Genomic DNA, 16,167 nt, shown 5'->3' on the forward strand with positions numbered 1-16,167 from the left:
TCCCACTTCCCCTGCCTGATACTACACCATTCCTCTGCTTCCGTTTGGAACAAAACTCTTCAAGAATTTTCTACTCACTGTCTCTAGATAACTCTACTCTCATTTTCTCTTAAACATACTCCTCAGGACTTCACTCCCCTCCCCCAGCCACTCCATAGATGCTGCTTTTGTCAAAGTCATCACCAGCCTGTTGACTGCCAATTCAAATATCAAGTCTCAGTCCATTATTTCCTTGATTTTTCCACTCTTTAACACTTTCTTCACTTGGTTTTCAGTATATTACATGCTCTGTTTTTCTTCCTACCTTCCTGGCATATCGTATATATTAGATATAGATATAGGTATAGATATGTCTCTCTCTATATATAGATATGTCTCCTCCTATATATACTTTGTCTCTATATGTATATCTCTCCGTATGTATGTCTATCTATTACCTCCCATGTAACTACTGTCTAAATCAAAATATAGAACTTTTCCAAGACTCTAGGAGACTCTCTTGTGTATCCTATACAGCACTCCCAAAGGTAACCACTGTTGTATCCTCAATCAAACAGTTTGCCTAACTTTGAACTTTGTATAAATGGAATCATACAGTATGGGCTCTTTTATGTCTTAATATTTTATCTGGTTTCTTTTGCTTAATATTATATCTGTGAGGTATATCCATGTTTTTGTTTGTAGCAGTATTTTTTCACTGCTCTTTGGTATTTCATTGAATGAATATTCCTATTCCTATTCATCCGTTCTAATGTTAATGGACATTTGGTCTGGGGCTATTATGAATAAAGCTGCTATGAACATTCATATATATATATATATATATATATATATATATATATATATATATATATATATATATAGTAGGACATAAGCATTCATTTCTGTTGTGTAAACCTGGTAATGGAATTGCTGGATCATAAGGTAGATGTATCTTTGATTCCATAGATACCACCAAACCATTTTACAAAGAGGATTTAGTTTCCATTTCCCTCATAACTTATTGATGCTGAGCCTCTTTTCTTATAGTCTGTACATTCTTTTTGTAAAATACCTATCTTTTTCTATTTTAATTGGGTTGTTTGATATATGTGTCACAAATATATTCTCCCATTCTGTGACTTGCTTTTTTACTCGCGTCTTTCCTTGAACAGAAGTTGTTAATTAAAAGAAGTCAAATTATTAATGTCCTCTTTTATTGTTAGTGCTGTTTATGTCCTGTTTTAGAAATCTTTGCTTATCCCAAGGACCTGATAATATTCCTCTATGTTTTCTTCTAAAAGCTTTATTGTTTTTGCCTTTTACATTTTGACCTTTGACCTGTCATGGAGTCATCCTTGATTCCCTTCTTCTTTTGAATTCTATATGATCCATGAGAAAACCCTATTGGCTCTACTTTCAAATATGTCCAGAATCTAACCAATTCTCATCATGTTCATTGCTGTCACTCTGGAATGAGCTACTATCTCTCCTAGATCACTTCAGCAGTAGTCACTTATGTGTTTACCCTGTTTCCGTCCTTGTACTTAGATTATATTATTAACATAGCAACCAGAGTCATCCTTTTAAAACTTAAGTCATGTCATGTTGCTTTTCTGTTTAATTTCTTCTCCTAAATTCTCATTTCACTCACAGTAAAAGCCACAGTCTTTGTGGTGGCCTATGTGATATTTTATGATATGCCACTTGTTATAACCTGTTAACTGTCTGACCCGGTTCCCCTTCCTCACTGTACTCCCACAATCTGTTCTCCTTGATGTTCCTTCTATATGCCAAACATGGCTACTCTTTCTACCTGGACTGTTCTATAGTCGTTATGCACGTGCCATGTCCTTTAAGTTTTTTTAATCACGTGTCATCTTCTCAATGAGGTCTTATCCTGACCACCCTATTTAAAATTGCAACCTGCCACCCACCCCTAAGCACATCCAATTTCACTTACCCAGCCACTGGTAGAATGTAAACACTGTGAAGGTATGGATTTTGTCTGTTTTGTTTATCAATGTATTACAAACTCCTCGAACAGTGCTTGACACATAGTAGGTGCTCAGTAAATATTTATCAAGTAAATTGATTCTAGATATAGGCTTCTCCAGCTACACTGTTAGGTAGGAATATTGTCCCTTAGTGCTAACTTCTTTAGAACCTATCTAAAGAAGGTATATGTACCCCTTCAAGTAAAATTTGTTTTTTATTATGGTTTTCTCTAGGTGACAAAGGTGACACGTGCTTCAACTGTATTGGAACTGGTGTTTCAGGGCCTCCAGGTGAACCTGGTTTGCCAGGTCTTCCAGGTCCCCCAGGTAACACATTCTTCCTCAGGGCAACCTTAAAAATATTTCTTGGCTAGATATTAGTGAGCTTATAGTTTTAAATGATGCCAGTGTCTCATTTTATGACTAGTCACTAACATCCATAAATAATTAAATATGAAATGTCACTATCTGCTGTGAAATAAATTATGCTCTTGTTTCCAGTAGCTGAAGCTACCACCATTTTCTATTAAAGAATTTCGACAGTATTACTCCAGGAAAAATATCTTCCTTATTTTCCATATGGTGAGGAAAATAACTTATACAGAGTCAGACTTCTTTATTCCAGAAAACTGGGGAAAATGTTCATAATACCTGACCCCTGAATATGGTTTTCAGTGGCCAAGATTCTAGTCATTGGGATGTATCACATGTTGTCATTAAGAAACGGTCTTCTACCAGAGTTTGGCAATCAACTGCCCATATTCCTCTTTATTTTTTTTAACTTTTAAAAATTAAAAAAAATTAAAATGTTCTTTCTTTTTTAAAAAAAATTGTTATTGGAGTATAGTTGATTTAAATGTTGTGTTAGTTTCACGTGTACAGCAAAGTGAATCAGTTATACATATACATATATCCAGTCTTCTTTAGATTCTTTTCCCATTATAGGCCATTACACAGTATTGAGTAGAGTTCTCTGTGCTATACATAGGTCCTTATTAGTTATCTATTTTATGTATAGTAGTGTGTATATGTCAATTCCAGTCTCCCAATTTATCCCCCTCCTCCCTTACCCTCCTTGTAGCCATAAGTTTATTTTCTTCATCTGTAACTCTGTTTCTGTTTTGTAGATAAGTTCATTTGTACTCTGTTTGTAAATTCCACATATAAGTGATATCATATGATATTTGTCTTCCTCTTTCTATATATAACTCCCCCTTCCCCATTTCCAGCTCTTTTACTCAACTGCCTCTTGGGGTTTCCCAGGATTATATTCTCTTGAAATCACACTTCATGTCTGAGGCAGTGAGGGCTGAGAATAGATACCAGATCTCTTACCTTTCTGTCTAGTGTGTCTGCCAAACACACATTTGGTGTTTGGAAATAGATTTTCAGCAAGTCTTATAGCTGCCCCTAGAAGTTAATCATTTAGCCTTGTACTTCCAGTCTAGTGGTTTTCAAACTTGGGAGTGCATCAGAATTACTTGGAGGGCTTGTTAAAACCCAGATTCCTGGGTCCCACCCCCCCAAATTTCTGATTTAGTAGACTTGGGGTGGAGGGCCCAAGAATTAGCATTTCTAACCAGTGCCCAGGTGATGCTGATGCAGCTGGTCCAGGGACCCGTTTTGAGAGCACTGCTTTAGTAATATTTCCTCTAGTCTTTGAGCACCAATCCTTTCTCATAAACCAAATTTTAGGGAGTGACAAACCAAAGAAAGAACTGGTAGGAATCTAGGAAAATTGTTTAAGTAAGAACAAAGAAAGATACACAGACTTTGTCCTTATCTCCTTCTCACCTTGGCAATGGGGTGGTTATAAGAGCAGAGCATTTCTGTGCATAGTACTTGGTAGCTGCGAGCTCTGAGAGGATTTGGAATTGGAAATACCTAAGGATACAATGCTGTATGTACCAGGAAATGTTAGCTTTACCTAAAAGAAAGGATGATCTCCTCGCCTTCAGAGCATAGAATAGAAAGATCAAAATGTGACTTGTTAAATGGGATTGAATGGCATTCTTATTTTTTAATTAATTAATTAATTTATTTATTGGCTGTGTTGGGTCTTCATTGCTGCAGTGGGCTTTCTCTAGTTGTGGCGAGCGCGGGCTACTCTTCGTCGCGGTGCGTGGGCTTCTCATTGCGGTGACTTCTCTTGTTGCGGAGCATGGTCTCTAGGCGTTCGGGCTTCAGTAGTTGTGGCACGCGGGCTCAGTAGTTGTGGCTCGCAGGCTCTAGAGCTCAGGCTCAGCAGTTGTGCCGCATGGGCTTAGTTGCTCCACAGCATGTGGGATCTTCCCAGACCAGGGATCGAACCCGTGTCCCCCGCATTGGTGCATTGGCAGGCAGATTCTTAACCACTGCACTGCACCACTGGGGAAGTCTGGCATTCTTATTTTAAAACTTGACTTCCTGACTTGCTGACTTTTATATGAGCTTTGTCAGGATTTCAAGCTCAAAGCTCACATTACTCTGTGTGTGTGTGTGTGTGTGTGTGTGTGTGTGTGTGTATTAGGATCTCTTGGTTTCCCTGGACAGAAGGGTGAAAAAGGACACGCTGGTGCAACCGGTCCCAAAGGATTAACAGTAAGTTTTGAGTATATCATATAACAAAAGAAGTAGAAGAAACCCATTTACACTTTGATTTTCACTTGTGGATATATATAAAAGAAATTTAGTTTTCTTATTACGATATATTTGATTCTTTCGCTCGTGCTGACTCATATGTCTCACTTGACTCATAACTTGGTACACTAAATGTTATTGGGCAGGTTGATGGGATAAACTGGAGAAAGTATTAGAAAAAAAGAAACTGAGTTTCTTTTTCTCTCTCTTCTTTTTCCCCTCTTTATTGCCTCCCCCCCCCCCCCCACCGCCCTCCTCAGGGCATACCAGGAGCTCCAGGCGCTCCAGGCTTTCCCGGACCTAAAGGTGAACCTGGTGACATCCTCACTTTTCCAGGAATGAAGGGTGACAAAGGAGATTTGGGTTCTCCTGGAGCTCCAGGGCTTCCTGGTTTACCTGGCACCCCTGGACAGGATGGATTGCCAGGGCTTCCTGGCCCCAAAGGAGAACCTGTGAGTTGGTTTGATATTCTTGGTTTTGTCATGTCAAATTGTTAGTGATGTTTCCTAGGATAGGCCTGGTGCTGAGATGAACATGTAATCAATGCTTAAAAGAATGTGATTATATATAGTAATGGTACATTGTTATTGACTACATAGGGTTTCTTTACGGTTCTTTTCTCAGTGGTTTTATTAATTATTTCTGCTTAACCCACTGCTATATTGAGTAATATTTGCTATGACTAGGTAGGCAGGAGGTTAAGATGCTTATGGGTCGCTGTGAGGTTCCCCTTTTCTTATCCCACATAGCCTTGTCTGGTTTTTTTTAGACTGGACAACAAAAGACTAATTTGGTTTTTATATAAAGTAAGCCTAGAGATTAGTGTGAGTAGATGGCCGTGTGAAATGTGCCATGGAGCATACAGATTGAAGATAAATGAGTAGATTCTTATTTTGTGCACAACACACAGCCCAGGATATTTAGGTAGAAAGTGCTGTTTTATTAAATGTTAGCTAGGCTGTAAACTTCTTGACTTCATGAACACAGAGATTTTTGCCAATTTTTATTCTTTGCTTTATCACCAGCACCTGGCACATAGTAGGAACTCAAAAATATTTGTTAAAAGAATGAATAAGTAGAGTGATCACACATACCACCCCATAATAACACACGCTTATGCAGTTTTTAAGAACTATTTATGGCTGTATCATTTCTCTAGTTGTACTTAGTAATACCAACCTACAGATAGCTGTTATATCTATGTTTCTGTATTAAATTTTTCCCTTTTCAGGGTGGAATTGCTTTTAAGGGTGAAAGAGGTCCCCCTGGGAACCCAGGTTTGCCAGGTCTCCCAGGAAATAGGGGGCCTATGGGCCCTCTTGGTTTTGGCCCTCCAGGCCCACCAGGTGAAAAAGGCATACAAGGTGTAGCAGGAAATCCAGGCCAGCCAGGAATACCAGGTGACTTTATTATGGTTGTTTTGTTTTTAGTTTGGTGCTTAAAAGCAGAAATGTATTTATTATCTTTTGGCCATTCTTGGCTTCTTTTTATGAGAGTTGTGTTTCTGTCGCCATTTATATTTGGGCCTTTTCAGAGCGTCTTAGCAGGGAAACATAAATGTGTGTGTGTGTGTGTGTTTTAAGAGGGGCTTCTCTTTAAATTTTTTGACTATATTTATTGTTACTGTTGTTGTTTTTAAGTGCATGATATATATAATGTACATGATATATATAATGCAAAGTTTAACAAATATAATGGAAACACACACATAACTAGCACACACGTCAAGAAACAACATTGCCAGCATCCTCGAAATCCCTATCCTCCTCTCTCTGTTCTTTCCTGATCATAACCCCCTTCCATTTCTCCAAAGGTAAACACTGTCCTGACTTTTGCATAATTTCCTTCCATATACAGTTTTATCACCTAGATATGTATTCCTATCAAAGTACTTTAATTATGCTTCTTTTTGAGTGTTATATTAATGGAAGCATAGGGTAAGTATTCTTTATGTTAACTTTGTTTATGGATATAACATATTCATTTTCACTGCTGTACAGTATCCCACTGTGTGTGTGTGTGTATGTGTGTGTATCACCGTTGCTTTATGCATTCTATTGTTAATGGACAGTTGGGTTATTTATAGTTCAGGCCTATTATGAATAATGCTTCTATGTGCATTCTTTTATATATATTTCTGGTGTACATGTGCATACACTGCTCTGTGACAGAGATCAGCAAACTACAACTCTGGCCTTCCACATGTTATCATAAATGAAAATTTTATTTGAACACATCCACAGCCATTCACTATTGTTTATGCCTGCTTTTGCACTACTACTGCAGAGTTGTTGTTGCTACAGAGACCAGATGGCCCACAAAGCCTAAAGTATATGCTGTCTGGTCCTTTACAGAAAAAATTTGCCAATCCCTAGGCTAGGGTATATATTTAAGATTAGCATTCTTGAGGCATAGAATAAATACATCTTCAGCTTTACTAGATAATTCCAAACTACGTCCAAAGCAATTGTACCAATTTATACTCCCACCAGCAGTATTAGAGGTTTCTTGTTGCTCTGTATCCTCATAAGTATTTTGTATTGTTAGACTTTTTCATTTTTGCCAATCTGTTGAGTGTGATATATCTCATGGCAGTTTTATTTTATATTTCTCTGATTATATTAATGTTTACCAAACCTTTTCATATGTTTGTTGACCATTTGAATTTCTCTTTGTGAAATGTCTTTTCAAGTGTTTTGACCATTTTTTCTTTTGGATTGTTTCTTTTTCTTACTGATTTGGAGGAATATATATATGTGTGTGTGTGTGTGTGTGTGTATATATATATATATAATTTGTATTAGTTCTTTATTAGCTATTTATTTTGTAAAATCTTAATTCACTATGGCTTGCCATTTTCACTCTCTGTATGGTGTCTTCAATGAACAGAAATCACTTTGAATGTAGTCAAATATATCACCCTTTTCTCTCTCATGGTTAGTGCTTTTTATGTCATGTTTAAGAAATCCATCTTTGTCCTGAGCCTATTTCAAATTCTTATTTCAATTAATGAGAAGTAGTTGTACTTGGACTTTGCACACATAAAACCTTAACGTACCACTAGTTAACCAAAAATAAGTATTTTTCTTTTGACCTACATTTAGAAAATATTTTTATAGATGCCTAATATTTTTATAGATGCCATCTTCATGGAAACCCTTAATACTGTCATCTACTTTTATCTTTGAAATTTCATCCTTCTGTTTAGTATCTTCCTTGAAAATATATACAGGATTGTTTTTCTCATGGATTTTTGTTAGTTTGAATTTTTAGAAGATTGTAAGTACTTTCTTTTTTGTTTTAATTAGCGGAGATCTTTAGTCAAGTGAACACTTCCCATTCACTATTAATTCCCACTTGTTCTTAGGTCCTAAAGGTGATCCAGGTCAGACCATAACACAGCCAGGGAAGCCTGGCTTGCCTGGTAACCCAGGCAGAGATGGTGAAGTAGGTCTTCCAGGTATGTGGGGAATTTATTTGACCATGTCTTCAACACTTGTTGGTTTCTGTCTTTGGCTACTTCCAAAAAACTGCTGTTTCTCCGTAGGTGAACCTGGACTCCCAGGCCAGCCAGGCTTGCCAGGTATACCTGGTAGCAAAGGAGAACCAGGTATCCCTGGAATTGGGCTTCCTGGACCACCTGGTCCCAAAGGTATGTAGGACTGGGTAGCAGGCAAGGTAGGTTAGCTGGTTAGTATGATATTATTCTTTGATATAGCTCACAAAACAGATAAAATATATTCGTGCAACTTTTTTCTATGTGCAATAAAGAATGTAAGGGAAAAGTCACAGCATGTATGTACTATAGTTTCATTGTCTTTATGTAAAACATTCCAGACAAGAAAATATCTAAATCCTAGATATGCAAAAATGATATACAAGCTTTAAATATCACAGTAATTATTGTCTTTTGTGTTCACCACTGTATTTTCAGGGCTCAGAAAAGTCCTGGCACATATTAAGCGCTCAATAGATATTTGTTAAATGAATGAATTGTATTAAACAGAAAACAGACTTATTGCACACTTATATCCAAGTAATGTTTTATCCTAAATCATATTCTCTTGATTTACTGAAATTTTTAGGGCTGTTGCTTCAGTTATGCTTTATTCGTCACAGAATTTCTTTTCTCATGAATGGAAAGAGTGTGCATTGGTCTGAGATCAGTACTTAAACATGTCCTTAATCATTTATGCTACATGACTTCAAAAGAGTCAGATTTGATTTTATGTGTATATATGTGTATAATATCTGCGATTTTTTTTACATCTTTATTGGAGCATAATTGCTTTACAATGGTGTGTTAGTTTCTGCTTTATAAAAAAGTGAATCAGCTATACGTATATGTATATGCCCATATCTCCTCCCTCTTGTGTCTCCCTCCCACCCTCTCTATCCCACCCCTCAAGGTGGTCACAAGCTGGTCACTGAGCTGATCTCCCTGTGCTATGTGGCTGCTTCCCCCTAGCTCTCTATTTTACATTTGGTAGTGTATGTATGTCCATGCCACTCTCTCACTCCGTCCCAGCTTACCCTTCACCATCCCTGTGTCCTCAAGTCCATTCTCTACGTCTGCATCTTTATTCCTGTCCTGCCCCTAGATTCTTCACATCCATTTTTTTTAGATTCCATGTATATGTGTTAGCATATGGTATTTGTTTTTCTCTTTCTGACTTGCTTCACTCTGTATGACAGTCTCTAGGTCCATCCACCTCACTACAAATAACTCAATTTTGTTTCTTTTTATGGCTGAGTAGTATTCCATTGTATATATGTGCCACATCTTCTTTATCCATTCATCTGTCGATGGACATTTAGGTTGCTTCCATGTCCTGGCTATTGTAAATAGTGCTGAAATGAACATTGTGGTACGTGACTCTTTTCGAATTATGGTTTTATCAGGGTATATGCCCAGTAGTGGGATTGCTGGGTTGTATGGAAGTTCTATTTTTAGTTTTTTGAGGAACCTCCATACTGTTCTCCATAGTTGCTGTATCAATTTACATTCCCACCAACAGTGCAAGAAGGTTCCCCTTTCTCCACACCCTCTCCAGCATTTATTTTTTTGTAGATTTTTTTGAAGCTGGCCATTCTGACTGGTGTGAGGTGATACCTCATTGTAGTTTGGATTTGCATTTCTCTAATGATTAGTGATATTGAGCATCCTTTCATGTGTTTGTTGGGGATCTGTATATCTTCTTTGGAGAAATGTCTATTTAGGTCTTCTGCCCATTTTTGGATTGGGTTGTTTGTTTTTTTGATATTGAGCTACATGAGCTGCTTATAAATTTTGGAGATTAATCCTTTGTCAGTTGCTTCATTTGCATATATTTTCTCCCATTCTGAGGGTTGTCTTTTCATCTTCTTTATGTTTTCCTTTGCTGTGCAAAAGCTTTGCAGTTTCATTAGGTCCCATTTGTTTATTTTTGTTTTTATTTCCATTTCTCTAGGAGGTGGGTCAAAAAGGATCTTGCTGTGATTTATGTCATAGAGTGTTCTGCCTATGTTTTCCTCTAAGAGTTTTATGGTGTCTGGCCTTACATTTAGGTCTTTAATCCATTTTGAGTTTATTTTTGTGTATGGTGTTAGGGAGTGTTCTAGTTTCATTCTTTTACATGTAGCTGTCCAGTTTTCCCAGCACCATTTATTGAAGAGGCTGTATTTTCTCCATTGTATATTCTTCCCTCCTTTATCAAAAATAAGGTGACCATATGTGTGTGGGTTTATCTCTGGGCTTTCAATCCTGTTCCATTGGTCTATATTTCTGTTTTTTGTGCCAGTGCCATACTGTCTTGATTACTGTAGCTTTGTAGTATAGTCTGAAGTCCAGGAGCCTGATTCCTCCAGCTCCATTTTTCTTTCTCAAGATCGCTTTGGCCATTCTGGGTCTTTTGTGTTTCTATACAAATTGTGAGCTTTTTTGTTTTAGTTCTGTGAAAAATGCCATTGGTAGTTTGATAGGGATTGCATTGAATCTGTAGATTGCTTTGGGTAGTAGTCATTTTCACAGTGTTGATTCTTCCAGTCCAAGGGCGTGGTATATCTCTCCATCTGTTTGTATCATCTTTAATTTCTTTCATCAGTGTCTTATAGTTTTCTGCATACAGGTCTTTTGTCTCCTTAGGTAGGTTTATTCCTAGGTATTTTATCCTTTTGGTTGCAATGGTAAATGGGAGTGTTTCCTTAATTTCTCTTTCAGGTTTTTCATCATTAGTGTATAGGAATGCAAGAGATTTATGTGCATTAATTTTGTATCCTGCTACTTTGCTAAATTCATTGATTAGCTCTAGTAGTTTTTTGGTAGCATCTTTAGGATGCTCTATGTATAGTATCATGTCATCTGCAAACAGTGACAGCTTTATTTCTTCTTTTCCGATTTGGATTCCTTTTATTTCCTTTTCTTCTCTGATTGCTGTGGCTAAAACTTCCAAAACTATGCTGAATAATAGTGGTGAGAGTGGACAACCTTGTTACTGATCTTAAAGGAAATGGTTTCAGTTTTTCACCATTGAGAATGATGTTGGCTGTGGGTTTGTCATATATGGGCTTTATTATGTTGAAGTAAGTTCCCTCTGTGTCTACTTTCTGGAGGGTTTTTATTGTAAATGGGTGTTGAATTTTGTCAAAAGCTTTTTCTGCATCTATTGAGAGGATCATATAGTTTTTCTCCTTCAATTTGTTAATATGGTTTATCACATTGATTGATTTGTGTATATTGAATCCTTGCACTCCTGGGATAAACCCCACTTCATCATGTTGTATGATCCTTTTAATGTGCTGTTGGATTCTGTTTGCTAGTATTTTTTGAGAATTTTTGCATGTATGTTAATCAGTGATATTGGCCTGTAGTTTTCTTTCTTTGTGACATCTTGGTCTGGTTTTGGTATCAGGGTGTTGGTGGCCTCATAGAATGAGTTTGGGAGGGTTCCTCCCTTTGTTATATTTTGGAAGAGTTTGAGAAGGATAGGTATTAGCTCTTCTCTAAATGTTTGAAAGAATTCGCCTGTGAAGCCATCTGGTCCTGGGCTTCTGTTTGTGGGAAGATTTTTAATCACAGTCTCAATTTCAGTGCTTGTGATCGGTCTGTTTATATTTTCTGTTTCTTCCTGGTTCAGTCTCAGAAGGTTGTGCCTTTCTACGAATTTGTCCATTTCTTCCAGTTTGTCCATTTTATTGGCATATAATTGCTTGTAGTAATCTCTCATGATCCTTTGTATTTCTGCAGTGTCAGTTGTTACTTCTCCTTTTTCATTTCTAATTCTATTGATTTGAGTCTTTCCCTTTTTTCTTGATGAGTCTGACTAATGGTTTATCAATTTTGTTTATCTTCTCAAAGAACCAGCTTTTAGTTTTATTGATCATTTCTATTGTGTCCTTCATTTCTTTTTCATTTATTTCTGATCTGATCTTTATGATTTCTTATCTTCTGCTAACTTTGGGTTTTTTGTTCTTCTTTCTCTAATTCCTTTAGATGTAATGTTAGGTTGTTTATTTGAGATTTTTCTTGTTTCTTGAGGTAGGATTGTATTGCTATATACTTCCCTCTTATAGGTACTTTTGCTGCATCCCATAGGTTTTGGGTCATCGTGTTTTCATTGTCATTTGTTTCTAGGTACTTTTTGATTTCCTCTTTGATTTCTTCAGTTATCTCTTGGTTATTTACTAGCATTTTGTTTAGCCTCCATGCGTTTGTATTTTTTACAGATTTTTTCCTGTAATTGATGTCTAGTCTCATAGTATTGTGGTTGGAAAAGATACTTGGTACAATTTCAGTTTTCTTAAATTTACCAAAGCTTGACTTGTGACCCACGATATCATCTATCCTGGAGAATGTTCCACGAGCACTTGAGAGGAAAGTGTATTCTGTTGTTTTTGGATGGAATGCCCTTAAATATCAATTAAGTCCATCTTGTTTAATATGTCATTTAAAGCTTGTGGTTCCTTATTTATTTTCTGCAATTGTTTTTAGATCATTTCCAGAATTATGTAGTAGGTCTTTTATCATACTGTATCCAGATGTAAGCAGAAGAAAAGTTTCTCTGCATTTTTGTGTTGGATTCATTCCTTATTTTTAGTTCTGTCTCGTTGGTAACAGCTTTGATTTTCCTTAGAAGAGCATATCTTCCACACACATTAGCCCTATATGACAATAATAGGGAACCATATGGTGATTGAGAGAGAATATCAGGTATCTGTAAGGCTTAGTCTGAAGTAGTTATCTAGAATGTCATTGTAGTTTTACCATCTTACTGTAGTCACTAAGCATGATTGAATAGGGTGAAAATGTGGGTTTGGGAGTTTGGGTATCTTTCTTACAGTGTCTTCTCTTTGGAGATTAAAAAATGGCTTCTAATTTTACAGGTTTCCCTGGAATTCCAGGACCTCCAGGAGCACCTGGGACACCTGGAAGAATTGGTCTAGAAGGTCCTTCTGGGCCACCAGGCTTTCCAGGACTAAAGGTCTGAGACATATTAATTTATTTTTTATTCTTTTTCTATTCCCCCTACCTTCCTTAGCCTTCTCTATTTTGATTTAGACATCATCCCAAGGCTTCACTGTATAAATAAAACTTAACTTATTGTATTTTTATTTAAAAATATTTAATTCCAAATACTTTTTAATAGTCCAAGGGGTCAAATTTGAAGCAAAAAAAAAGAAGTTTCTGAACCTGTTTAGAGTGACTGGTTATATGATGAGATGAGATGAGAGAATACAATCATCAGCTTCCCCTGTGCTTTTCTGTAATACCATCATTCCATTTAATCTCTGTCCATGTCTGTGTGATGTTTGGTTGAAATGGTATTGAATATCATGCCAAGTACTTCTCATACGTTTCCCCTCTGTCCCAATTCCATCCCAGATACTTAATGCAAATCATTGCTATCGACTTAATACTAATAATGGTACTGTGTTTGAGTTGGTTTCTGTCCCTCTTACTACATTTTAGCTAATGTAAAATTTTCCTTAGTCAGTCTTCAGCAAACTGCCATGGTACGTAATTATCCTAACTGTTCCTGTATTTTCTCTGTGTTTAATTAATTTAAACTTCCTGTGTTTTTATGATTACTATCAATAACTTTTTTCCATGGGAAGAAAAATTGACCATGGCCACAGTTGTCATGAGAAATCACTTCTCTATTGATTGTTTTTATTTTATTATTAACCTTTTCAAATGAATGCAAAAGTAAAAGGAATAATACAGTGAACTTTCATATATCCATGACTCAGATTCCAAATTATCAAGATTTTATATTTGCTTCATCTATGCTTTTTTTCTTTGCTGAAGTATTTTAACCCAAATCTCAATACTGTGTCATTTCACCTATAACTATCTATACTTCAGTATTCATCTCTAAGTAAACAGACATTATATAGAAAACTCACAATTCTTTTATCATACTTAGTCAAATTTAAAATAATCATCTAATACAGTACCCAGTCTGTAATCATATTTCATCACTTTGGTTCTTTAATGTCATGCTGTCTCAGTTAGTTCTTTTTTTGTCCTGAAACCAGACCAAATAATTCAGTTTGTTTTACTAAGCCCAGTTTCCTATCCTTCCAGATGTTCTGTCCTGCATGCCAATTACTTTTCATTTAATTATCCTACTCCCTTTGCCATGGCGGGGGGGATATTACCTTGTATTTTCTGCTTTAAATTCTCTGTAGTAAACAGTAAACACCAAGAAAGTCATGGGAGTCTTTGTTGTGTTTTATCATGTGTATGCTCAAGGGAGAACCAGGATTTGGGCTACCTGGGCCACCTGGGCCTCCAGGACTCCCAGGTTTCAAAGGAATACTTGGTCCAAAAGGGGATCGTGGTTTCCCAGGACCTCAAGGTCCTCCAGGACAAGCTGGCTTGGATGGGCTACCTGGACCAAAAGGTATGGAGGCTGTTGCTACTTCTCAATTTGCTTTTAAATTTATAGAAATTGAAACTGTTGTGACAGTTTATGGGTGATAATCCCAATTAACTAGAAAGCCTATGCTGCCACTCTATCATGGCTTTTTTTTGTAATCCTCCATTGGTATATGTTGTGTTTTATTTCATTGTATAGATGATACAATAATATATGTATTGAAGTAACACTTTTGTAAAAGTCTTCCCTTTACCCCATATCCATCCATTATGTTCCTCCCCATCCTATATGTAGCCATTTTTTAGTTACTTATTTGTCCTTCCGGTGTTCCTTCATACAAATACAAGCCAATAAGAATATATATATATATATATATATATATATATATATATATATGTATATATATATATATACACTTTAACATCTTTATTGGAGTATAATTGCTTTACAATGGTGTGTTAGTTTCTGCTTTATAACAAAGTGAATCAGCTATACATATACATACATCCCCATATCTCCTCCCTCTTGCGTCTCCCTCCCACCCTCCCTATCCCACCCCTCTAGGTGGTCACAAAGCACTGAGCTGATCTCCCTGTGCTAAAGAAGAATAAAGAATATATGTATTTTTATTTACTACCTTTCTCAAAAGATAGAGTACTACCTTTTGCACTTTACTTATTTCATTTAACTTTATATTCTAGAGAATCCTCCATGTTAGTACATAGAGATTATGATTTTTTAAAAAATAGTTGCCTAGTATTGGATTGCTTGGGTATGCCATGTTTTATTCTACCAGTTGCTAGACTGTGTTTTTGGCAATATTTTCTTATTAGAAATAATGCCACACTGAATAATCTTGCATACATGTTATTTCATGTGTGTACAGCTGTAATGTTAGAATAGAGTAATAAAAATGGGTTTTCTGAATGGAAGGGCAAATGCATTTCTAGATATTGACAGATTCCTCTCCATTTGTACCTTTTTACACTCCCCCCCAAAATGTATGGGTGTGCTTGTTTCCCCACAGCCTTGCTAAATGAGTATGTTGATAAACTCTTGGATTTTTGCCAAACTGTTGGAAACAAGTAGGTATCAGTATAGTTTTTTAAACATTTTATTGTGAAAAATCTCAAACACACAGAAAAATTAACAAGAATTGTACAGTGAAAACCCATCTATCTACCACCTAGATTCTACAATTCACATTTTATCTCTCTGCCAACATTTAATTTTTTTTTTTGCGGTACGCGGGCCTCTCACCACTGTGGCCTCTCCTGTTGTGGAGCACAGGCTCTGGATGCGCAGGCCCAGCGGCCATGGCTCACGGGCCCAGCCACTCTGCGGTATGTGGGATCCTCCCGCTCTGGGGCACGACCCCATGTCCCCCGCATCAGCAGGCGGACTCCCAACCACTTAGCCACCAGGGAAGCCCTCAACATTTAATTTTTAAAAAAATTTTTATATAAAGCAAAGTAGAAAGAAGTTTACAGTGACTACTGTATACCCACCATTAATATTCTACTATCAACATTTTACTACGCATGATTTGTCACGTATTTGTTCATCCCTTTCTACTTTCATTGACTTATTTTTAATGCGTTTCAAAATAAATTACAGTAGCAATGCACTTCTCCCTAAATACTGCAGCATGCATGTCTATGGTTGTTCTTTTTCTTTTGATACACTACCAAATGTAAAATAGATAGCTAGTG

At 36.7% G+C, this 16,167-nt stretch overlaps 1 protein-coding gene across 2 annotated transcripts in view; it reads left to right on the forward strand.

Moving 5' to 3' along the window:
• Positions 1-16,167, forward strand: part of COL4A5 (collagen type IV alpha 5 chain) — a 226,166-nt gene that overhangs the window by 145,416 nt on the left and 64,583 nt on the right. For both annotated transcript variants that reach the window (XM_065900585.1, XM_065900587.1), the window contains exons 22-29: positions 2,211-2,303; positions 4,486-4,556; positions 4,856-5,047; positions 5,827-5,995; positions 7,963-8,055; positions 8,143-8,247; positions 12,957-13,054; positions 14,329-14,479. In XM_065900585.1, coding sequence (XP_065756657.1) covers positions 2,211-2,303; positions 4,486-4,556; positions 4,856-5,047; positions 5,827-5,995; positions 7,963-8,055; positions 8,143-8,247; positions 12,957-13,054; positions 14,329-14,479 — 972 coding nt within the window. The remainder of the gene's footprint in view (positions 1-2,210; positions 2,304-4,485; positions 4,557-4,855; positions 5,048-5,826; positions 5,996-7,962; positions 8,056-8,142; positions 8,248-12,956; positions 13,055-14,328; positions 14,480-16,167) is intronic.

The sequence above is a fragment of the Phocoena phocoena genome, chromosome X (genome assembly GCF_963924675.1).
Source record: "Phocoena phocoena chromosome X, mPhoPho1.1, whole genome shotgun sequence".
NCBI lineage: Eukaryota > Metazoa > Chordata > Mammalia > Artiodactyla > Phocoenidae > Phocoena > Phocoena phocoena.